The 24,433-nt window shown below is 38.0% G+C and overlaps 1 protein-coding gene across 2 annotated transcripts; it reads left to right on the forward strand.

Moving 5' to 3' along the window:
- The first annotated feature begins 767 nt into the window (after window positions 1–767).
- On the forward strand, window positions 768–24,189 carry EPHX4 (epoxide hydrolase 4). 2 transcript variants are annotated; one of them, XM_087930159.1, is made up of 8 exons: window positions 1,657–1,745; window positions 5,130–5,264; window positions 11,019–11,104; window positions 15,869–16,026; window positions 19,193–19,321; window positions 21,086–21,189; window positions 22,322–22,470; window positions 23,353–24,189. In XM_087930159.1, the coding sequence occupies exons 2-8, from the start codon at window positions 5,256–5,258 to the stop codon at window positions 23,582–23,584; spliced, it is 867 nt and encodes a 288-aa protein (XP_087786285.1). In that variant the 5' UTR covers window positions 1,657–1,745; window positions 5,130–5,255; the 3' UTR covers window positions 23,585–24,189. The 2 variants fall into 2 exon arrangements, with proteins under 2 accessions (XP_026555905.1, XP_087786285.1); XM_026700120.2 differs by lacking the exon at window positions 5,130–5,264 and having other exon boundaries at window positions 768–1,745.
- Window positions 24,190–24,433: the final 244 nt, after the last annotated feature.

Consider the following 24,433-nt stretch of genomic DNA (forward strand, 5'->3'; position numbering starts at 1 on the left):
GACTTCAACAGAACACAATTAGAAGGGACCTTGGAGGTCTTCTAGTCCAACCCCTGATCAAGCTGGAGACTCCTGAGACTCTGATTTGGAGCATGCTACTGTTTGAACACAGGGAATTGGTTCAGTTAATGTTTGGCTTGTATTAACTTATGTTTTCAGTATACATATATTTATCTTTTATGATTGTAAGCCACCCAGAGTTACCATGTAGTACGAATGGCATCCACTAAATTTTACATGGGCATATTGTACATGTATGTGTACAAACAAGCCATCAAACAAGTTTTCCTTCAATCCTGTTCAATACTCAAGAGACTGCCTGGTCTAGTCGCTGCAATTTCCTTGGCAACCAGTTTCAGAAGTGGTTTGCCATTGTCTGCTTCCTAGGGCTGAGAGAAAGTGACAGTCAGTCAGCTCGTTTTGAACCCAAAGGCGGGACTAGAACTCACTCTCTCCCGGTTTCTAGCCAGATGCCTCAACCAGGTGTCGTGTAAATATACAACGTGACTCCTGAACAACTTCACATGAAGTTCTTCCAGGTCCAAGCCTGTCATTGCGCTTCCATTTCGCCGAATGAGTAGTTTTATTCGCCGCTTCTCGTTATAACGGCTCTGTTTTAACCCTCGGTAGGGCCGGGCACATCATTCGGTCGGCGGAAAGATGAACCGAAGCCCCTGGCTTCCTCGCACGCGCTCACGCCCGCAATTTTAGTATGCAAAAACGCCCCCCTCCCTCCCCACCCAAACTTGAATCTCATCTGGTGACGCAGGCGCAGGGAAGGCCGACCCAGAATTTACGCGTTGCCCGAGGCAAAGCGACGAATTTGCGCTCTTCCTTCGCAGAGCCCCACGCCAAAACTTACTGACTTTTCGACGTAACCAAGGGGGGGTTACTGCGCTTCGGCCTCGTCTGACGGGGAGCCTGGCGCTAACTCTGGGTCTTCCCCCCCCCCTCCCCGCCTAATGTCCTCCGGAGAGAGGGCTCTGCTCTATTGTTGATGGCATTCCCGAATTGTAATGTAAGAACGCAGCTTGGCGCGTTTTGTGGGGGCACCGTGGAATGAGAGAGCTGAGAAGCGACCGGCGCGTCCGAAGAGTTTGGCGTTCCTGGCGATCGGCTGCTCCCTTCGCGTTGGTAGCATTGGCTTCGCGCCCGATCGATCAAGGTGACCACGGCGGTGTCACCCGAGCGTTTCCCCCCCTCACCCCCGCCCAGGAGGCTTGCTCGATAAGTGCGGCAGGCGTGTGGTTCCTCCGGTTGTCTTTTGCCGGCCCGGGCCCCCTTTTCCCTGCCCCCGGTTTGCATGGTCTGCTGCGCGCCTCCGTTCCGTCGCGATGCTGCGGTTGATCTCGGCTTCCTCCGCGCTGTCCTCTCGCTGGCGGAGCCCATCTTGAGTTCACGGGCGGGGGAGTGAAGGCGCATCGCCCCCATCGCCGCCGACGCCGCTTCTGCTGCTGCTGCTGCTGCTGCTGCTGGAAGAGGACGAAGAGCGACCGAGTTGGCGCGCCCTGGCTTTCTCCCCCTGGCTGTGCATCCCCGACGGGCTCATGGTGAGGATCAAGGCGGTGCTCTTCTGGGCTCTGGTGCACGGCTACTGTGGTCTCTGCGCCTGCATCGAGCTGCTGAAACTTTTGTGGAGCCTGGGCACCAGGCCAGGCAAGACCTTCCAGTGGCTGATCCGAGAGAACCCGCCGGGATGCCTCAGTGACCCTTCCTTGGGCACTCACTGCTATGTCCGGATCAAGGTAAATCGGAGCAAAAACAAAAAAGGCTTTCTGGAGGGTTACTCGACTTTTGCTTCTCTGAGGCAAATGGGCCAGTTAGGCTCCATCGCCACTTATAGTTAGGCGGTGGGTTCCTGGACTCTGCTACGCTGCTGCTGGGTTTCTTGCTTTCTCTTACCTTTTGCTGCCACTAAAAAAAAAAAAAAAAAAAACCCAAGGAAGGTAGACTGCAGACTGAATGAGGGGAGTCCAGTTCGCTTTGTCATGGACTGATGTGTGCTAAGTGCGTGTTAAGAATCTCTCTCCCCGCTGCATTTCAGGCAAGGCGAAAATCCTGAGGGAGGGGAGAGGTTGGGCCACTGGGCTGCAGGCAGCAATCGAAGTATGAATTCAGGGGTGGGGAGGCAAGGATGTGTCGGATTATCCGGTCTTGTGAACTGGAGGATTACTGAATTCATCTGTGCTTGGTTTTGATGAGCTGTAACCAGAGACAGGCCGCATCTCTCCAGAATGACCCCTTCAGCGTTTGTACAGGAACTACGTAGTCTGGCTGGGATGGTGTTTTTCGGTGTCTCAAAGGTGCTTTTTTCAGATGGCAACTGGACTTTGTTTTTCCTTGAAGATGTTTCACTTCTCGTCAAGAAGCTTCTTGGATAAGAAGCCAAACGTCTTCAAGGAAAAACAATGCCCAGTTGCCCTTTGAAAAAGCACCTTGGTACGGCCATGCCCTGGATGACTGAGAATCTCCATAGATGTTTTTCAGTGGTTAAAATATATCTTCTCTTTAAAAAGAAAAAAAATAATCATTGAGCCCACCAATGGTCTTAAACAAGGCATTCCAGGAAGTTGAGAGGATCTGCGAATATGTGTATGCAGCTTTTCCAGAGGTCCTTTGTAACTAGTCTTACAGTTTTAATCAAGAATTAATGCAGAATCTGCCTCTCGTTAAATGGACTGAGTTATGGTACAATATTGACTCCAATTATAATATGCAAGAAAGATGGTATTTAGATATTCATTTATTTATATCCCACCTTTATTATTTTTGCAACTAACTCAAGACAGCGAACATGCCCAACATACTTTCCTCTCCTATTTTCTCCACAAAAACCACCTTGTTGGGCTGAGAGTGACTGGCCCAAGGTCACCTGGCTGGCTCTGGTGGCTAAGGTGAGACTTGAACTCGTGGTTTCCCGCTTTTCTAGCCTGTTGCCTTAACCACTAGACCAAACAGCTCACTAATGTGAGTAAATTCTTCTGCCTTGCCATTGATGACATTTTTCCAGCAGAGTACACAAGGAGGTGATGTCATCTAATCTCTCTAAATTTGAGGAAGCCCGTTGCCACCTTTACTTTATCTTGTTTTGTGGTCCCCCACAACTTCATAGCGTCTAAACACATTAAAACTACCCACCATCAGCTCAGATATTCGTGGACTTTGATGATGATCACTTCCCATCTCCATTAACCTTGTTGTTAATCATTAACCACTGCTGTTATCCTGAAGACTTAGCAACATCATCATTTCATGTTTTAAAAAACCTAGTCTCAATAGTTTTTCACTAGGAGATGCAGAAGAAAATATAAATGATACGGTCAATTGCATTCGATTCTTGGAGACTGCCTTAGAAAAGGCCTGGCAGTTTCCTTGGCAAGGTTTTCAGAAGTGGTTTGCCATTGCCTCTTTTCCCAGGTCAGTCAGCTGGCTTTGCGTTCTCCTACTTTATAACCAGATGCCTTTGCCAAACTGGCTCTATTATTCATATGCAATCATCAATTGTAAGAGATTGACAATAGTAGTTGACTGACAAAGATAATCTGGTTCCAGAAATAGGATTCTATCTTTCATGCTACAAAACTTACATGGCTGAGTCAGCAAGATGCAAACTGGCCAACTACACCTTGGTTTGGTGTGTTACACAATTCCAGTTGTATACTTGGTCGATGTTTCTGAGTTGAACTTAAACCCAGCAAATTGAGTTAATCATTGATGTATATTGCGTGATTACAGCTTTTGAATAGATTGAGCTACATAAAGTGTGGCTTTTTCAAACTGAGTGTTTCTAAGGTTTCCTTTCAGTCATATATATATATATATAATATATAATATATAATATATATATATTATATATTATATTATATATATATATATATATATATATATATATATATATATATATATATATATATATATATATATATATATATATGGATCTTTGGTTGTTCGGGTTTTCTCCGCGTAAGATTGAAGTATCTAGGCAGCGTTTCGATGAAGTCTCATTCATCATCTTCAGGCTTCTGTCTCCGGCTCTGTGCTTTTCAGAGTAATGTGAGATTGCAGCTGCTTCCTCCTTTTAACTGCCAGTGGGGTGGGACTTGATTGGGTGGGGGCTTGGCTGTGTTCTGATTGGGTGGGGTGTGTTCTCATTGGTAGGGGTTTGGTTGTGTTCTGATTGGTTGGGGGTTAGCCGTGTTCTGATTGGTTGGAGCGTGTTCTGTTCAGGTGGGGGCTTGGCTGTGCTCGGTTAGTCTTAGTTGCTGGGGATTTGAGCTGGTGAGTTGTGATCTTGCTGTTTGGCTTCTAGTTCGTTTGTTTGGCTTCTAGTTCCGAGCCATACATGAAGCAAACCGACACCCACTATGAAGATGCAACAGGACCACGAACTAGAAGCCAAACAGCAAGATCACAACTCACCAGCTCAAATCCCCAGCAACTAAGACTAACCGGAGCACAGCCAAGCCCCACCTGAACAGAACACGCCTCCAACCAATCAGAACACGGCTAACCCCCAACCAATCAGAACACAACCAAACCCCCTACCAATGAGAACACACCCCCACCCAATCAGAACACAGCCAAGCCCCCACCCAATCAAGTCCCACCCCACTGGCAGTTAAAAGGAGGAAGCAGCTGCAATCTCATTACTCTGAAAAGCACAGAGCCGGAGACAGAAGCCTGAAGATGATGAATGAGACTTCATCGAAACGTTGCCTAGATACTTCAATCTTACGCGGGAGAAAACCCGAACAACCAAAGATCCACATATAAATACCCATGAGAACCTCAGAAAACAATATATATATATATATATACACACACACACACAAGATATATAATATATATTAGGACAAGAAACAGATCAGGGTTACAGTCTAGGGCAATCAGGTTTTCTTTCTTCTGTATTAAAAGGTATAATTTGCTTTCTGTGATTACTTGGCTAATAACCAATTCAATAAATCATCTCCAAATTCAGAGTGAATCATAATAGTAACCTTGAGGACAGTTGGCCACATTAGGTTTTATTTGAGGACGGTTTGTCACTTCTCCCATCCCTTGCTTTTCCTACCACTTCTAGAAAAGCTTGTCTCACACTATCTTTTGTGACTATTTCCTTTACATTTTAGGGCTAAAGAAGTGGCTGAAACAATAGGCCATTTTAAGAACTTTTATTGGATTAAGATAGATACCCTGCAGTGATCAATATATGCCAAAGAAAAGCCTCCAAGCAGATCTGAACTGTTTCCCATCACATGGGTCTGGTAAATATTGCATGAATAGCTACATGTATAGCTTTTTCGGTAAGAGCTTAATCGCAGCAGCAATGACTACCTCTTAAATACCTTGAAAGCTAATTATTCAAGCTAAAGCATTACACCAAAAGTGAATACCATACTTTTCTCCTTAGTGACTATGTGACTTTTTATCCATTTTTACTAAGGGCTGTTACATTGAATTCACTAGGAGATTGAATGTCTGGTGCAATTAGATATATTTGCAATGCCCTATTTTTTTTAATTATACTGTTTTAACTACTTCTCTAGGTTGTTAAATATTTCTTCTGAGCAAATAAATTAGCAATATATAATAAAACAGTATAATTAAAAAAATTGGGCATTGCAAATATATCTAATTGCATCAGGCATTCAATCTCCTAGTGAATTCAGTATAACAGCCCTTAGTAAAAAATGGATAAAAAGTCACATAGTCACTAAGGAGAAAAGTTCTATAATGGAAAGAATAAATAGTTTAGATTTATATGAAGCTAGTAAAACCATAGAAGACTGGTCAGAAGTTCTGAACAAAAACCTGTTTCATTTAACATCTCTCTTTTTTAAACTATTGTAAAATGATTTATTGCAATGGTAGTTTTATAAGTGGCTCATATCATTTATTCTAAAGTTATCCCAATCCAGAATCCTACACAAACAAACTTGTATATGGTGATCTGTTTCTTTTAGTATAGCACTTGCCATTAGAAAAACTCAGATTAAACAAAATAGGATCGTTCAATATATTTTAAAATATTTATCTCTTTACTTAGGTTTTTTAATACAAAGTAAATTCTTTTTAAAAATATGCAAAACCATATGTGGACATGACAGAGAATATATGTGAACCAATAGAGGCTAACCACTAAAACTACATCTACCATCACATGGTATGGCCAGTTGGCTGAAATAGACTCACTGTTGAGAAGAATTTCATAGAGCCACTTTGCGCTTTCCCAGGTAGACCAGATAAGAAACATGATCAGATGAGCTAATTCTACTTTATTGTAAGACTACACTAATAGAAACAAGTCTGAAAGTACAAATCTCCACTATCTCCTTTACAGCCTGAGGAAGGATCCATTCTGACCCTCTTTCTCCACCCATGATACAGCTGTGGGCTGTCCCTCCTGTTATTTGACTGTCCTCTAGGCAGCAATTCATCCATCTTTCAAGGCCTTTCTCATATACTATTACAGTCATACCAGTAGAAGGTAAGGGACATTGGAAATTATCTAGTCCATTACTTGGTCAGTGCAAGAATGGACTATTATAGTATTATTATATGGTAGCATATCTGATAGAGAGCTCTCCAGTCTCTCTTTAAATGCCTTTAGCACAGGAATGTTTACCACTTTCAAGATAATTTGTTCCATTTCTGATCAACTCTTACCATTAGGAATAGTTTCTGATATCCAGTCAAAATCAACTTGTTATTTAAACTATTTTTGTTCTATGTTCTTTGTGACCTTCAAATATTTGAAGAAAGTTACCAAAACTCTTGCAGGTTTTTTCCCCTTTTCCAGGCTAAACATATTCTCTACTTCCAATTGCTCCTTATAGCATTTTCCTTCTGGGCCCTTATTATCCTAAAACGGTCCTTGATGCTGTCTGAGTTTGTTTGTTTTTTCTTGCAGACGTTTCATTACCCAGACTAGGTAACATCATCAGTTCTTGTTATTGTTCTCCTTGGTTGTATGCATTCCTATTTGTAAATGCCCTTCCTAAACATATGCATCCAGAACTGGGTACAAGGGTCGAATGGAGAAAAATGATTTCATTTAAATTAATGCACTGCATAGATACTTTCTCAAAATGTGTGTTACAAATACTGATTTTGAATACTTTTTTGGAAGGAGTACTGTAAAGTGAATTCTGTGTATATTTTCATAATAAGAATGCATTCTGTAGTTTTAAACATCCAAAACTGGATTACCTTGACATAAAATAACACGGGGGCTTTGTTCTAATAACTTGCAAAGCTATGATTTCTTTAACCATGGTTTATGTAATAAACAGCACCTGAATTCATACAACACATTTTGCAATAATACACTATATTTTATGTCATGTCTAACGGAGTTTGCATATACACTAAGCTGTGTTTGTTTTACAAAACATATTTGGCTGAGTTCATACCATGCAATAAATCAAAACTGTAGGTTAATGTACTGAGCAAAGCAGGGTTATTGTATACATTTGAATATGTAAATACTATATTATATATGTAAATATTTGTAGTAAAAAGACTTACAGGAAATTGTTTTGTGAAGACTATGGATATTTAACAAAATGTCACACCCTTCATAAACCAGCAATGGAGAACAGGTAAGATAAGGATATCTTGTTTAAAATCTGTTGAAAAGATATCTTAGTCTTAGTCTTTTTAATGATTTGGTGTGGTAATTACAGTTCTATACTCTAATTGTATCCCAAACTTCAGTTTGCCATATGAAGGAAGCAGAAGTCAGCTGCCTAGATATCTTGCAATTATCCAGTGCAAAAACCTAGGACACATTTTTGCATTGCCTCTGGGTGGTAACCTTTTCACAGCTGTCTGATGTCAGCAGGCAATGAATAGAAGCTCTTAAGATAATTGTTAACAGACAAGAATTCACAGTGCCCAGTTGGTGTCCTTATTAGCAGCCTCAGCAGAGAACTTGTTTGTTTGAATTGAAAGCGTATGAAAAATAACCACGCAAGCAGAGTGAGACAGCAGGTTTTTGAACATCCCTATGATCCATAAAAAGCATCCAGAGAAGGAACCATATTTATCCACAGCAGCAAATTGTGGTACTTTAAAAACTATTACAGTAAACCTGTGATTTCAAGGGATTTTTGATGTAATGGACCAGGTTTCTCTCCAGACATCCACCCCCCAAGTAATGGATAGATACATTTGAAGAAGTCCAGATGAGGTAGATCAATCTACATTAATTTTACATTAAGGTCTCATCATTCATAGCTATTATTGCATAATGGCACTATTGCACAAATGCTGCAAATTACATCCTTCAGGTCAATACAGTGTAATTAGGTAATTCCCATCATGATGTCATTGTGCAAAGGACATACCTTGCTGAAAATTGTGTAATTTCTGGTTTAATGGTCATGCATCTCCTCTCAGATCAAGTAATGTTTTCCATCCAGGTTTCACTACATGTTTATTATGGCACAATTGTGCATGACCTACAGCTAACTTTATCCAATACGAGGAATGTTATGGTGACATTGGGATAAATTAACTTCAGGAAATAAAGGCAATTGTGTCTCTTATGAACTCTAGCTATTTGCAAAACGAATTTGGGTAATAAATTTGGCTCTGGGTACCTGATGGAATAGAAGCAACCTTGTGTTTATGAGGTTGCAAATACATGCTGAATGGATTCTGCTCTCGTGTTAAGCTGTAGTTTATGTTACTAAGATTTTATTCATGTAGACATGGCATATAGATCCTGTCTTTTCTGTGAAAGCTAAATGCAAATTTTATGAGGACCTCCCCCATTCCTGTCAACAACCTTCTGAAATGGTGGATTGATTTAGGAAAGTAACTGGCCCACAGTAAACCCACTATGGCTGATCAGAAACTTAAAACTAGAATTTCCCCAGTCTAAGCCCACCAACTGTTTATGAAACACACTAAGGACATCATTTGCAATCTCCTGACACCCTAAGGTTATATTTAACCGCAAAAAACCTGATTTTTGCAGGTTCTCCCACTCCTCTAAAACAAGAGGCCAAAGAGGTGCAACGAGACTCTTTATGAGACAAGATACCACTATTTTTATCCTTAAAATCCTGCAAACCCTCAAAAACAGCCCTAAATTGTGCTGCTGAAATGTGGCCATTTTATTGCTGAATTCATTTCGGTGATGGAACGTTGTTTTCTTCCCCTTGATTTCTATTTTGCCTCCCCCTGTGCAATTACGTGTCAGCATCCATTCTAGTATTATTTGAACTTTGGGGAGTCTTCTGAGTATTTATTTGCTCTTGTGTGCTGCTCAGAGTCACTCAGATTGAGACAGTTGGTAAATGCTGTAAAATAAATAAGGGCCCATATTTGAGGATGTGTAGGTGGAAGCATATAAATCAGAAGAAGTATGTATTTGGTGAAATAAGTGACAGCTCATAAAATCTGGTTCTATAGAAAATACATCGGTCTTTTTGCATGCCACAGATCTCCTTGTTGCCTTTGTGGGAAGCCAGTACAATACTGTTGCTATTGCAGCATCCTACTGAATACTTAATTACAGATGCGTTTAATTTTGCAGTGACCTCGTTACAGAATGCTAGAGGGCAGTGTTTGCAAAATATTGTCACTGGTACCCATTAACTCTCTTTTTCACGCAGCTCTTTCACAATTTGCCATTTCTATTTAAACCAGTTCCTTTAATCCGGTTATTTCATTGGTGCAAAGTCACAATATAGCAGTCAACCCTGAAATGAGCTTCTGCTCCTCTGCTCATTAACTCTCTGGAGGTACTTTGATACATTTCTACAAGAACTTATCTGTGGGAGAAGCTCTTGTGCTCATTAAACTAGTAACTGTGGAGTATCTACTTTAGATGCAGTAGGGACAAATATGCTCACAAGTATAGCAAATCTGTTGTGTTACTCCAATGTCCTTTGCATTATAAGTATCTATATGTATTTACATCTGCATGAGCTATAATTTAGATGAAAGGGGAGACTAAGTACATCATTTAAGAAAGTACCTGTTTAGAGTATCAATAAAACACTAAACAAAGGTGTCAAACTCGCATTGTCATGGTGGCATCGCGTGACGTATCACAACTTTTTTCCCCTTCCTAAACCTGATGTGGACGTGACCAGCATGTGACGGATCTGGCCCACGGCCTGCGAGTTTGACAGCCCTGGTCTTTATGATACAGGAAATACTTGATCCGTTTGCGTGCTACTTGATTACTAATGCTGCCAATCTAGTTTTTGTTATTTTTTTTCTCCATGAATATAAATATATAAATATTATTTAAAAGGTAAAGATTTCCCTGTCCTGTCATGTCCAACTCTAGGGCATGGTGTTCATCACCTTTTCTTGATCAAGGGAGCCAGTGTTGTCCGAAGACATTTTCCTTTTCTATATGCTAAAGGGTCATAGAACGCTTTTCCCTTCCCACTGAAGTGATACTTATTTATCTACTCACATTTGTATGCTTTCATACTGCTAGGTGGGCAGAAGCTGAGACAGGAATGGGATCTCACCCTGTTGCTCAGCACTTGGCAGGGGTGGGATGCTACCGGTTCAGCCCGGTTCTGTAGAACCAGTAGCTCCATAGAGCAGCTGACACCGAACCGGTTTGCTGCAACAACCTTCTGGTCGTCTGTTTGGCCCACCCGCCTGCCCAGGCTCTCGGCTGTCTTTTATTTCCTGCTTTTTCAACCTCAGCTGCTTTGCGCGGCACAGCTGCAGTTTGAAAAAGCAGGAAAGAGGATTTTCAAAGGATTGTCAGCTCTCTGGGTAGCACAACTGGTGATTTTTTGCAATTGCTCCACATGCGTGCGCATCAGGTGCGGCCGTGCGTGAAGCGTGCGCCTGCGTGCAAATCACACGCTCACTAAACCAGTTGTAACACCAGTTGAATCCCACCCCTGGCACTCAGGTCTCGAACCTGGACTGTCAGTTTTCCAACTGACAAGCTCAGCATCTTTAACCACTGAGCCTTCACAATTCCTAAGTATTATATATAAATATAAAAATGCAATCTGTTTTCCGTTCTTTTTCAGGATTCTGGGCTGAGATTCCACTATGTAGCTGCCGGAGAGAGGGGTAAACCTCTTATGCTGCTTCTTCATGGCTTTCCAGAGTTCTGGTAAATTCCTTGCTTGCTTGCTTTCTTATTCTAATTGATATGATTGGTGTTTCTACTTTTATGTACTGGATCAATAATCCTGTTTTCAACTGAGGATCCGGCTCCATTGAGTGACTGGGAAACAACACTCACTCACTTCACTGCTGTTTGTCTAACCAATTTAATGACATGAAATGCTTTTAATCACACCACTAATGTAAATAGAACTGTTATGTTAATTCAGCATACCTTCGTACCGACAATGCTAGAATAACTTAGAAAGTTAAAGGGGTCGTACAATAATTATAGGGAAATCACAGCATAAACTGCTCCTGCTAAAAGCATGCTATTTGTGTAGTTACTAGATTTTGCTTAAAAGTTCCCCTTACTGAAATTACAAGAGGAAATAATTGCCGTTTAACAGGACATAACCCTGGAAGAAATTATTCATTTTTAGATGAAGTAATCTAAAATTAAATTAGTTTTGCAACAGCAACCTGTGTATGCAACAGGATTTAAAAGCTAATGTTCCAAGGCTAAATTTAGGGCAAGCTAAATAACCAGTAAACGTGCAGAAGATGTGAAGATAAAAATTAACTGCTTACTGCTGCTTATAAGTATCTTATAACATACATAACAGGAGCAATACCCTCAATCCTGTGCTCACTTCATTCATAATACATAGAGGTCATAGGGTTGTGCAAATCCTTCAAAAGCAGGTGCTTCAGAATATGTGGGAGTCTGTGATAGAAATTTAATATATTGATATAAGACATAATATAGACATATATAACCATTGGTTGAAAGTATAACATAAATCTTAAGATAAAACTTGGAACATCTCGTATAAAATGATGGAATAAATAGTTTAGTAATGAATGATTAACAACTGATAAATATACAAGCATATGTGAGTTCAACAATGTGAAAATTGATATAAATTGTGAGTAAATGACTACAAAAGAATAGCACAAAAGATTTGTAACCAACTGACACGCTGTGTGTATATAAAATGGAAGATGGTTTTCTGTTTTTCTGTTTTGTATTGTATGTTTGTTTTTAAAATTAAAAATTCTTAAAAAAAAAAAAGAATATGTGGGAGCCTGCATGAAGCAACTCACTCTGAATCTTTAAAGCCACAGTGTCTTTTTCCAAGCTGACGTGTTTGTTTGAACGGTGCTCCTTACTGTCTCTAGACATATGTGTATTCTCAACCACTTCACCATGAAAAAAATCTGCAGCTACCGCAGGAACAATCGAAAGCAATTTCCAAGGCAGCTACACAAAACTGGAAAAAGTTGTTCCTGTGTGTTCCAAAGCCTCTTTTGGAGGATATGCGCAGTTTTCATAGGAAAAAAAAAACTGATTAGAGCAGTACTAATGGAATTCCTGTATTAGGATCATCTAGCAGGGCCCTGAGTTAGAAGTGTGTTATTCAGTCTCAAGGAAGCAAGAGGAGGCGGGAATTCCACTAGGTTGCCTTCATTACTGGAATACTTTTCCTGAGGAAATTCTCTTGGCACCTGTATTTAAATATTGCTTTACTGCTTTATACTTATATTTGTATTAGGATATGAATTTTTGATGAGACGAAAGCCAGCATGGGACTATTTTAGATGCATAAACAAATCAAAGAATAAAGACAGGCTGAGAGAAAGCTCTTGGCTCAGTTTCTCTGTATCTTGCTGTAAAGAATGTTGCTCAGACTGCCTGACTGTGCCTGCAGAGAAAAACCTCATTTTCTGGTGCTGTTCATATTTCATCCAGGCTGAGACTTAAGTAGCTTACTATATGGCATTTGTATTCCCAGCTGTGGTCATAACACTAGGAAAACATATGTATCTTGTCTATCAAGATTCTGCTCTAAAACTATATTGATGATAATAATATGCTGATGTAGAAGATGCCAATATTGGGCAAGAGCTGATTTCTAGAAACAGCACCCTTGGGTATTCATGAAACAATTTCTCCTTGAGAAAGCAAAAGCATTTCTAAAAGATATTTCTATTCACCATGGTAACCAAGAAAACAACACTTTGGACCACACACTGTATATTATCTGTGTTCCCTCAAGTCTCCAACATTTGCTAGAATATGAGCCTATCGTCACACAAAGAACAGTATCAGATTCTAGTCATATCTTCAGAATGGATATACGGTTGTTGGTAACATTCCAGAAATCCAAATTCAGCAATCTAGTCACATTTTCCATTTGTGGGCTTGGAATTTCTTCAGCTGTTGCATGATGGAGTATAAAAAATGTCTCACACCCCACACCTTGCCCAGTTAAGAGATTGCAATAGGAGATCCTGAATTTATCGATGGAATAGATAAGAAATATTTATTTTGTTACAAAGAGATTTGCACAAAATATTACATATATTAAGTATCTACAGAGAAACACATGCTACTCAGTACTATCTCTAGGTTACAATATTATATACAGAAAAGTGAGCAGGTTGTGAGATATACCTGTATTTCTTATATACATTATATATAAAGCCCAAGCTTTTTTATTTGTGCTATTCTTTAGCCTTGTTCAATTGTGATCGTGCTGCTAAACGTGAATGTAACTATTCATTAATAGTTAATAAATATTGCAATTAAATAATTAAGCAATGTGTCTACCTTTTGTTTATGAAATTCATTTCTCAGTAGATTTCCTACTTTGTAATATGGAGTTTTTCCTGAGTATACAAGTGGTAAAAATGCTCCAACAGTTTTGATCTTCATAGAATCGGAAGGGCACAGTACACTGTGGCATTTAGATTCAGTCCAGCAATCAAATCAGTCTCCAACTGAACCTACAGAGTAAAAAGTCCTTTTCTGGGTGATTGATTTCACTTTGACCGCTAGGACATTTTTCCATAACATTCAATCAGAAGCTCCTTTCATTGGAAAAGGACGGCTGAAATCGACTGGATAATGTTAAATAAATATGAATAAATTCTTAGAAAGTGTGCGCTGAAGTTAATTGGTTTCTCATTTGATATGTTCCATTGATTGCAGTATGTGAACATGTGTTACACTTTTGTTTTCTCCTTCTGAAAAAAATAATTCTCTTCCCAACACAATGCTCAAGACCTAATATTTCTGGCCCAGATATTTGCTTTTTGTGCATTGTTGTTGTTTTTTGAAAGAAAGATAAAGAAAACAGCAATCTTTGCATCTTATCGCTGTCCCTCTTTCAAGATCCCTCAGGGCTACTGAAAGCCATTAATACCTCAGCACTTAGCCATCTTTATGGCTATATTTATCTTCAGAGAGTTCATGAGGGTAGTTTGGGGAATAGGGAACTATAAGTCCAGAAAGAATCTCCTTCAAAAGGAATGACAGTCCTAGCTGAATAGATCTCTCTTAACTATATCTGATTGTATAGGGTTCAATGGAAGTGAAAGTAATCTAGAAGTTATCTAGAAATTTTCTGATTGTTAGAACAATCAGTGGAACAATTTGCCTTCAGAAGTTGTAAATGCTCCAACATGGAATTTTCTAAGAAGTGATTGGACAACCATTTGTTTGAAATGGTACAGGATTTTCTGCCTGAGCAGGAGGTTGGACTAGAAGACCTCTCAGGTGCCTTCCAACTCTGTTCTGTTGTTCAGAAAATGAACTATTGTACCTGAGTCTTCAATGGCAGTATTAAAACTGCAGGAATGAGATAATGTTCGTTCGATGCAGGGGTGGGATTCAAATTTTTTAACAATCGGTTCTGTGGGTGTGGCTTAGTTGGTGGGCATGGCTTGGTGGTCATGTGACTGGGTGGACATGGCTTGGTGGTCATGTTATTGGCTGGGTGTGGCCAACTCAATATCACTCACATCTAGGCATGCATCTCCTTGCCTGGCCTCTCATGACTGGGGATGCTGCAACAGTCATAAGTGTGAAAAATGGTCATAAGTCATTTTTTTCAGTGCCATTGTAACTTTGAATGGTCACTCCACACAAGCAAAGTACCACTAAAGGAGGGGAAAAAAACTCCAGAGAAGTTCCTGAGATAGGAAGTCCAGTCCTTCCAAGAATAAGAGTTAACAGAGAGGCAGTTTCTGTAAGCAACTCCAGAATGTTTCCTTCCTGCCTTCTTTACAGGATTAGGCCAGTAATTTCTTCTAACAACCGGTTCTCCAAACTGCTTAGAATGTTAACAACTGGTTCTAACGAATAGGTGCGAACAGGTAGAATCCCACCCCTGGTTGGATGACAAAATACCATATCATTGCAATATTTATTTTGTATCCAGGGAATACATTAGAAGCACATCTGAAGCTAGTGCTAAATCAGCCGACCCTGCTAAAACAAAGTCCCGTGAAAGCTGCTTTGATCAACTTAAAATTTATCTTTCTTCTGTTGCCAAATTGGTTTCAGTTTGCTTCTTTCTGGTGTTCCAATTAATAATATGTATGCATTAAAGACTAGAAAGAGGTATGTAGATATTAGTTTAATAGAGTCATGCTATGTATAATCAGGTCATGGTGATTTATTCAACAACATAATTTTTAAAGCTTTGGTTTAGTTTATGTACAAAATGAGGCATGATTTCATTACATTCAGCTAAACTTTGATAGTGACAATCATTACAAGAAACCATCAAGTGATCCAGGCTTTTACAGTTTGATTCTGTTATTATTTTACAGGGGATTTATATCTTTTAAATTTTATTAACTAGTGCAATTGTTCTTATTGTCTTCAGTTTTATGATTTCATTTTGAGCTTCCTATATGAATTGATTTTTTGCAAAGGTAGGCAGAACAGTTTATGAAGCAAAACTTTCTTCTTCTTTACTAGGTACTCTTGGCGACATCAAATGCGTGAATTTAAGAGTGAATATCGAGTTGTGGCCTTGGATTTGAGAGGTTATGGAGAAACAGATGCTCCCGCCCACCGAGAGAATTACAAGCTGGATTGTCTGATTACTGATATAAAGGATATCTTGGAGTCTCTTGGTGTGTGAATAGCAGCGCTGCTGCTCAATTTATAATAAACCTGGAAAGGGGAGTAGCTAGATGATAATATATTTCCTTTAAAAAGTCCTTTTTGAGGTGATTGTTGATGTGCACGTATATAGCATATATTATTTTCTTGCTGTAAATTTAGTTCCTACAATTTGTTGTTTCTTTAAAAAAAAATCTTGGGGATTTTTAGCCATTTAATTAATTTTGTATATATGGAGCTCAAATGGGCATGGATGGTCCTTCTAGAACACTTCCAGACTATGGTCACCAGTGTGTGGTCCGCAAGAAAATTTTGGTGGGCTGCAGAGAAATCTCATCCCCAGAGCACCCCTTCAAAGCAATTAATCCAGGCTGCACAGAAACACAAGGCTGCATCACCCACATGGCCCGTGGGACCCTCCCCGCCCACTCACTCCTTACCTGGTAAACTTGCCTGCTAAATTGCTATTTTTCCTTTTTCTGATCATCATCTGTTCTGCTGTGCTGGGAGGTTTAGATTAGCTAGGAAGCAGGAAATGGTTGGACTTTTTGCTTTCTAGTTAGTCTTTAGATATTTGGCTCTGCTTTTAAGCACAGCCGAACCTCCCTTAGGACTGAAGGTTCTATTATTCAGTGCAGACTCACCACAAGCAAATTTTATGTGACAGACTGAGCTAGCCGATGGCCAATAGATAGATCTCTGAATGAATCTGTGATTCTGTGAGCAACTCAATCTGCCTGCCTGCTTTGCTTGATTTTGGGTAAAAGTTGCTCTTTTTTATATGAAAAAAATACCAATATTTATATAAATATTTATAATATTTACATACAAGCCGTGCCCAGCCAGTCACATGACCACCAAGCCACACCCACAAATTAGGCCATGCCCACAGAACTGGTTAGTGGTCCCTGGGATTTTAAATTATGAGTTTGGTGGTCCCTGTGGTCCAAAAGGTTGGCGACCCCGTTGCAGACAATAAAGCTCCAAAGCATAAACCAGTCATGCTGTGAATTGGATAATCATGATGTAGGCTGAAGGGATAGATAATTTTATTTCCTTTGCAATTTGCTATCTTCTTGAAAGTGAGGGCTAGCATTTTAGGCTGAGGGGCAAAAGCCAAAATCAACCTATTACCTTTTCCCACCATAGGGAAGTTCTACTGGATTCTAGTTTTCTCCTCAAAGGATGAAGCCTCCCCCCCCCCCACAAAAAAGATTAGATTTGATGCAAATTAATCTCTTGTTAGCTAAAAACAAAACAAAAAGATTTTGAATGATTTTGCTAATTGGAATGCAGATTAGGGGAAATATCTGTAACACAGTAATGATATTTATTTATGGTCAGAATCTCATTTAATGCAACCTCATACTTTAGGATAACATTCTCATTGAGCACAATCATAGACTTAGTAAATTATAAGTTCAGTGTAATATAATTGTTTTTATATGCTAACAACACTGCTATCAAACCACCCACAACTGTTTCCCTCACCTAGAAACAATGTAAACTAGAACATTTCTCCAAGCTCTGTAATTAAGGTAAAAGTTCAGTTGGTGCACCATATTATTTTCTTTGAGGATAAACCATATTAGAAAAAATAAAGAATAAGAGTGAGAAGTCGATGTTCTGAAGTCAGGAGATAAAAGAAAACATAAGGAAACCAACAAAGGATAAAACTAAAGGTTTATCCTCATCTACTATTAACCATGGCAAGGAGATGGCCCGTCTTTTTAAAAGTCAGATTTGCATGGTAACCTTTGATTTATTCCTTGCCTACCAACTTAAATTGATAAATAGCTGTCCTGGATTTAAAGTTGTGTTTGTCATTCTGCTGCTATATATATTGTCATATGCATGATCTACAGTGCTTCATTGATAGGATTTTCCCAGGTTCTATTGATCATCTGAGGCTTAGGGACCTCTGCTGCCAATCACTTGGTCAATTGAAATTTCCACATAATATATTTTGGTAAGATAGGTAAGGTATAGATTATGTGTAAGGTATGCATTATGTGTACCTATCCACATGTAAAATTTCTCTTAATTTTAAGGTAAGTAGTAGTTAGTTTTGACATATTTTGGCCAGGTCCAATCAAACTCCAGCATTACCAAGTATGCTCATGCTATTTTATTCAAGTGAGTAATCTTAGTTTAAAGAATATCTATGAAGTAAACATGCATGACCCACCAGCTAAAAAGCAGGTAGAATAACATTTTATTGAGGTAAGTATAGTTTAAAGCACATATTTCATGCCTGAATAATTCCTAATATATTTAACTTAAATCAGCATGTCTGAAATCATGGAAGATAATACTTTTGAAGAATTTTTAAACAAAAAGTTATAACAAACTACTAAAATATATTAGTTTTAAAAAGATACAGTTAAACCTCACCACAGACATACCACATCTATACCTGCAGTCCCATAAAAGAAATAGCTTTGGGAAACTTAGATTTAATCAAATAAGGGCATTTTTTTTTCTATTTTTAATCCTATGGAAGACAAACAATCTAGGGCAAGAGAGTTAGAGGTAGACAAGAAAGGAATCGTGGCATATACATTCTTAATGTACTACTACTGCAGCTTGAAAGAGTTGTCATGTATTATTTCTTAAATTAATATCGTTCATGTTCCTATAAATTTAGAAAAAATATAATTGCTCAAACAATATAATGTGCTCCAAAATGTCATTGAATTTGTATTGTTTAAGAAATATTCAAACATATTTCTGATTTAATCATCTAATTATGATCGTGACTGAATTAGATCATCATAAATCAGTGGGTTACATCTGATATTATACGAGTAAATACTACTTAGTATTAATTCATTCTTTTCTACTTATTTTTTTGCAAAGCCTTTTTAAAAACCAGCTGATAAAGTAGAGTTATAAATATTCTCTGGTTACAAAGAATGAAAGTAGACATTTTAGACACATTAGAAAACACACTGAAATTTCCCACCTTGTTCTTGCTAGGTTGTTAGCTATGATTCTTGAAAAGTTTATTAATAGATCACCTATGTCTGATGGTGTAAATCATTTGCCAAAGGGGAAAAATGTGAGATATTGTTTGCAAGTATACTGCAAAATCCACTGTCATTTCCCTTGATGTGATAATTTATTTGCATGGAACTGTTGATAAACATCTGTCAAAAATCTATTTTTAAACAACAGGATACAGCAAGTGTGTGCTGATTGGTCACGACTGGGGTGGAATGATTGCTTGGCTAGTTGCTATTTGTTATCCAGAAATGGTGACAAAGCTTATTGTTGTGAATTTTCCACATCCCTCCGTTTTTACAGGTGAGTTTAAAAGAAAAGCTGCAGCATTAAAAGATGCAGTGCAAATATTTCTTTAAAAAAAAAAGCAGCTGGTATTTGGCCATCATCATTGTTTATATATATATCCTACATTGACTTCAAGTAGCTGAGAGAATTATTAGGCCAATATCAGTAGCACAAAGTTACATGGTAATTTGAAGTTGGTCCTAATACAGCAATCATAAGTAAGAAATGGTTTAGTTTAGCAAACTGAAGCAAAATAAACAGGAATGACAGATACAGGACTTACACATATTACATTATCCCATTTCTTGAATGTGCTGAAAATCTGACAAAAGAACTTGTTTGCCTGGAAAAAATACAGAACTGTAGAGTAGTTTCTCCATGTTATGTTTCTCTTGATTAGTAGCTGTGTATTCTGTGTTTGTATGTATGTATAAACGTTTGACTATATGTGGGGGGGAGATGTGTGAGTATAAAAGTACTGAAAGATGTTCTTCCGTCCAGATGTGCCAAGACTGTACTTCCCAGAAAACTGATGAGGAATTTGGAAAACAGTCATCCAAACACATCTGGAAGGCACCAGATTAGGGGAAATTGTTTTAAGACCTGTGAATCCTATCACCAACTTTGTGTTCCGCCAGATCTCATCGTTGTTGTTCTAGGGAAAATAAGAGGCAGTAATCTTGAAAATAAATAAATGTGGGCATATGTATAATATAAAAATATTCATAGATAGACAGACATTGATAAGAAGCAAGTTTTGACTTTTTTTTCTGCTTCTTCTATCAGTTCGATGTTATAATCTATGTTTCCTAACCGTGATGCCTGTCAATAGCCTTCAGCTCCAGAATTCTTAGTAATGATGACACTGACTGGAAAATTCTTGCATTGGAGCTCATGGATCTGAAAAGGTCTCCCAGAGAAATGTGGTTTAAATTGCAGACCTATTAGCTATTTTTTTTCAATTCATAGGAACATTTATAGAACATGGCTATGGAACTTCGTTCCTGAGGGATGTGGCATGTCACACATCTACCTATCTTTCAAACAGCAAAATTTTTCCAGATGTAATTACAATCTCTTATTATTTTTTCCAACCCCGTATAATGTTGAAAACAAATTATGGAAAGACGCTTGGGACTCTGTCCATCCATCCATCCGCGGGATAACTTTGAAAACTGAATAGAACAGGACGAAGTTTGGTATACTACATAAAGTCAGCAAAAGAAGCATTGAATGCAAAAATGGTCCAAATACTATTTAGGGATGTAGGTTAAATATTCCAGAAAAAATTCCCAATGCTTCCCTATGGAAGAGGTTTTTAACAGCAGTTGAGAATAGTTAAATAGGGTTATTTAACTAATTTATCCAGATTAAGAATTTATATTTTTCTCCCAATCCTTTTTTGATTCTTCCTATTTCCTCATCACCTTTATCTCTATCAGTTCCTTAAAAAAAAAAAAAAACAGTGCAGGAGCTCAGTGTGTTAAATTAAAACACACACATTTTAGCTCTTTTTGCTTCTATATGAAGAAATATATTTGACATAAGAATTGGGGATGCAATTTTGATTATTGTACCAGTAATAAGATACATCGGTAATAATAAGATGCGCTGAATACAATTGGATTTGTATTGTGGTAAATTTGTACAAAATTGAGCTACTCGGATTAAGAATTCCTTATTTCAAAAGATTAGTATAATGGAACATAACATTAAAATACCAAATAATAAACATAGTACCAATATTTCTCATTTTTAACTCCTGGTTTTCTTTTTAAGAATACATTGTGCGGCATCCATCACAGATGATTAAATCTGCCAACTACTATTTCTTCCAAATGCCATGGTTTCCAGAACTTATATTTTCAATAAATGATTTTAAGGTGAGTATGGTTAGAGAATGGGTGACTTCCCATGATCCCAATGGATTATTTCCCATGCACTATTGAAGGAAAAGCATGCAGTTATGAAAAGTATGCTTTTTAATATTTAACAGTCATTTAAATATTGGAGTTAAAATGCATACCTTAAATACTTGTTTTGTGATGTGTGAGTATAGGAATACTTCACAGGCATGAAGCCAAGTTTGCTGTTCTTTTATTTGAGAGTAAGTTTGATTAAATAAGTAACTCAGAAATCCATACACTCTCTGTCCTCAGGATTTCAACATCATATTCTGCTTGAATCTTTGCTTGAAGAGGGGCTTTAAGCAGATGCACCAGAATGTAGACAGGCAAAATACCAACAGTTTCTGACTTCTTGCTGGTTTCCCCATTGACACTGTTGTGGGAAGCTAGCAGGGAACATAGGACATCATGATTATGTGTCTGCAGCTCACTGGGAACACATGACTGTGGAATGGTGTGACAGTCAGAACTCTTAAATCGCTCCTGTTCAGTACCATTGCAACTTTGAACAGTCGCTGAAGGTCATGACTCGAGGACCATCTATACTTACAAAGCTTTCATATGAAACTTTAGCATAGAATTAGAAGCTTCAATGAAGCTTCTAATTCTAGTGTTGACTGAGAAAATCGTGACAATTTCCTCTGGAGCTGCAGATTGTTTTCCGTTGGTATGGATTCTTGCTTTGTCCTGGTTCCTCATCATCTATCCTTCCTGGTGGCTCTAAGAAATTATTTTGCCCTTCCTCCACTCAATGTTTTTTCTTCGCAATAAAAACAAATGCTATGAGATTAGGATTAAGAGGGCAAACAATATTGACATTCTCTCTTTGGCTAATTGGCACGAGCACTCCTGAACTGCCATAGATTCCACAGCAATCAAGATTCCTGTGGGCAGCACAAGTGCAATTTTGAGGGTTTGGGTAGAAACCAGCTGCAGCATGGAAATATCCTTATTTTTTTTTCAAAATTAATATATTTCTGAAAAATTTGAAAGTCTGTCAAATCTGCCGATGTCTGTCTTTGTGGGAGTTACACTTGGATTGCATTACCCTCAACCCTTTTGGGCAGCTTTTAAAATCTTGTATTTATTTGCTTATGTGTTGATACAGGTGTTGAAAAGCATCTTTACCAGCCATTCTAGTAGAATTGGAAAGAAAAACTGTGGGTTAACAGTAGAAGACATTGAAGCTTATCTTTATGTATTTTCCCAACCAGGAGCACTAACTGGTCCCATTAATCACTATCGAAATCTTTTCAGGTCAGTTCCTCTTACTGCATCAAGCTAATACATCCAACTTATTTTTTATAAATACAATGTTGCCTTCAAGGCTTTCTGGATTTTGATGATACAGAATAATATAAGTACGTAAAAGCCATAATCAAGTGCTATGGGCTTTAAATACAGCATGCGGTCTTACAGCAGCCAAGTCAATGCATGTGAATTCATAAATCTGGACTAAATACGATAATCCCTTCCACTGTCAGTTTTGAGCAATCAGTTATTTATATACTTGCATATCCTAACATTAACATTGTTATGCATTAAGGTAATCCTTGTTTAGTGACCACAATTGGGACTGGCAACTCAGTTGGTAAGCAAAGCAGTTGCTAAGTGAAACCATGATTGTGCTTATGATCCTACTTCATTTCCTTTATGTATCTGCAAAGATCATAAATGCAGGGATTGATCATAAAATTACTTTCTTGCCATTGAAGTCACTGTAGATAATCACTTCATAGGGCAAGCCCTAAATGAGGACTACCTATATATTAAAAGCTGTATTTTTGCATAAGGCATTAAACATTAGTTGTGCATGTGTTCTGATGTGTGAATTCCATATAGTTTAATGGAATCTTCTTAATGTTACTGATTTCATATACAGCTAAGGGGCAAAATTCCTTCTGCTAAAAGTTAAAATAAAATGTTCAGATCAGATATTAATTCTAAAATGCAAAGGTCTGAACCAGATGTATTGTGTGCATTAATTTGTGTCCCTGGAGAGGGATTTGTTTGATACACAGTACAATAAGAATGCAAGTGCATGTCTATATCCATTTTAGCTACAAATGGAAACTTGTGATTGATAACTAAATTGAACTTTTTTCTCATCATTTTTAAAAAAATATTTTCTTTTTAAAGTTGTCTGCCACTGCAGCATCATGAAGTCACCATGCCTACTCTATTGGTATGGGGAGAAAAAGATCCTTTTATGGAAGTTGAGATGGCAGAAATCACAAGAATTTATGTAAAAAATCAGTTTCGACTTACTGTTCTGTCTGAAGCCAGCCATTGGCTCCAAGAAGATCAACCTGACATTGTGAACAAGTTGATATGGACTTTTGTAAAAGAAGAGTCAAGAAAAAGAGAGTGACTCTTGACAGCACAACTGAAATATTAAAAGGTCAACGTTCAATGTAATCAGGGCCATGTTAACAGCAAAATGTTAGATTGAAATATGCTAGAGAAGATATTTTCAATGTATTGTATATATTGATGCCAATATTCTTACCAGGGTGGTGTAAGACTATGTAACATTAATGTTGGTTTTACCTGTATTGTGTATTTTGCACATGGAACACTTGCCTTAAAATGTTTGTGCTTGTACAGTAAGGAACTCATAGAAAGTTGCTTAGTTTTGGTTACTTACTTGCTTTAAGATGTGTGGTGCCTTTTATGAATTTATAATTATCTCAGTGCAGGGGTACCAGTTGTAAAAGAAACAATTATTGGTAAAATGGTCAATTTTCATTCTACTGGTTGGAATTTTTTTAACTATATTTTTATCATTAAAAATGTTAATAGATATTTTGATCTACAGTACAGAAATTTTAGAAGTCTAAAAATGTTTGGGCACACTGGAAATCAATCAGATATAATCATACAAAAATTGATTGCTTCTTGTGCAGTAGTATAAATTTTTAAAAAATTAAGATGTGTGCACACGGTATTTTAAAAACTAAAATAGAAAATGAAGAACCACAATCATGACTTGTATATTCTACTCTCGTTCTAATAAACTGCAACTGGCATTGTGTCCTATACCTTTTTCTGTATATATGACAGAAGAGATGGACATTACCAATCCATTAACAATTACTAGGTTTATCTGAATGGCCACCACCATGACAACTAGCTTATCTAATTTATTACTACCATTTTTTTCTTTTTCTTTTTAAAAATAAAGTTTTCCTGAGGTAACCAGTTAATACTAAAAAGTCCA

Source organism: Pseudonaja textilis, chromosome 3 (genome assembly GCF_049901715.1).
Source record: "Pseudonaja textilis isolate UNSWEBS1 chromosome 3, rPseTex1.2, whole genome shotgun sequence".
Classification (NCBI taxonomy): domain Eukaryota; kingdom Metazoa; phylum Chordata; class Lepidosauria; order Squamata; family Elapidae; genus Pseudonaja; species Pseudonaja textilis.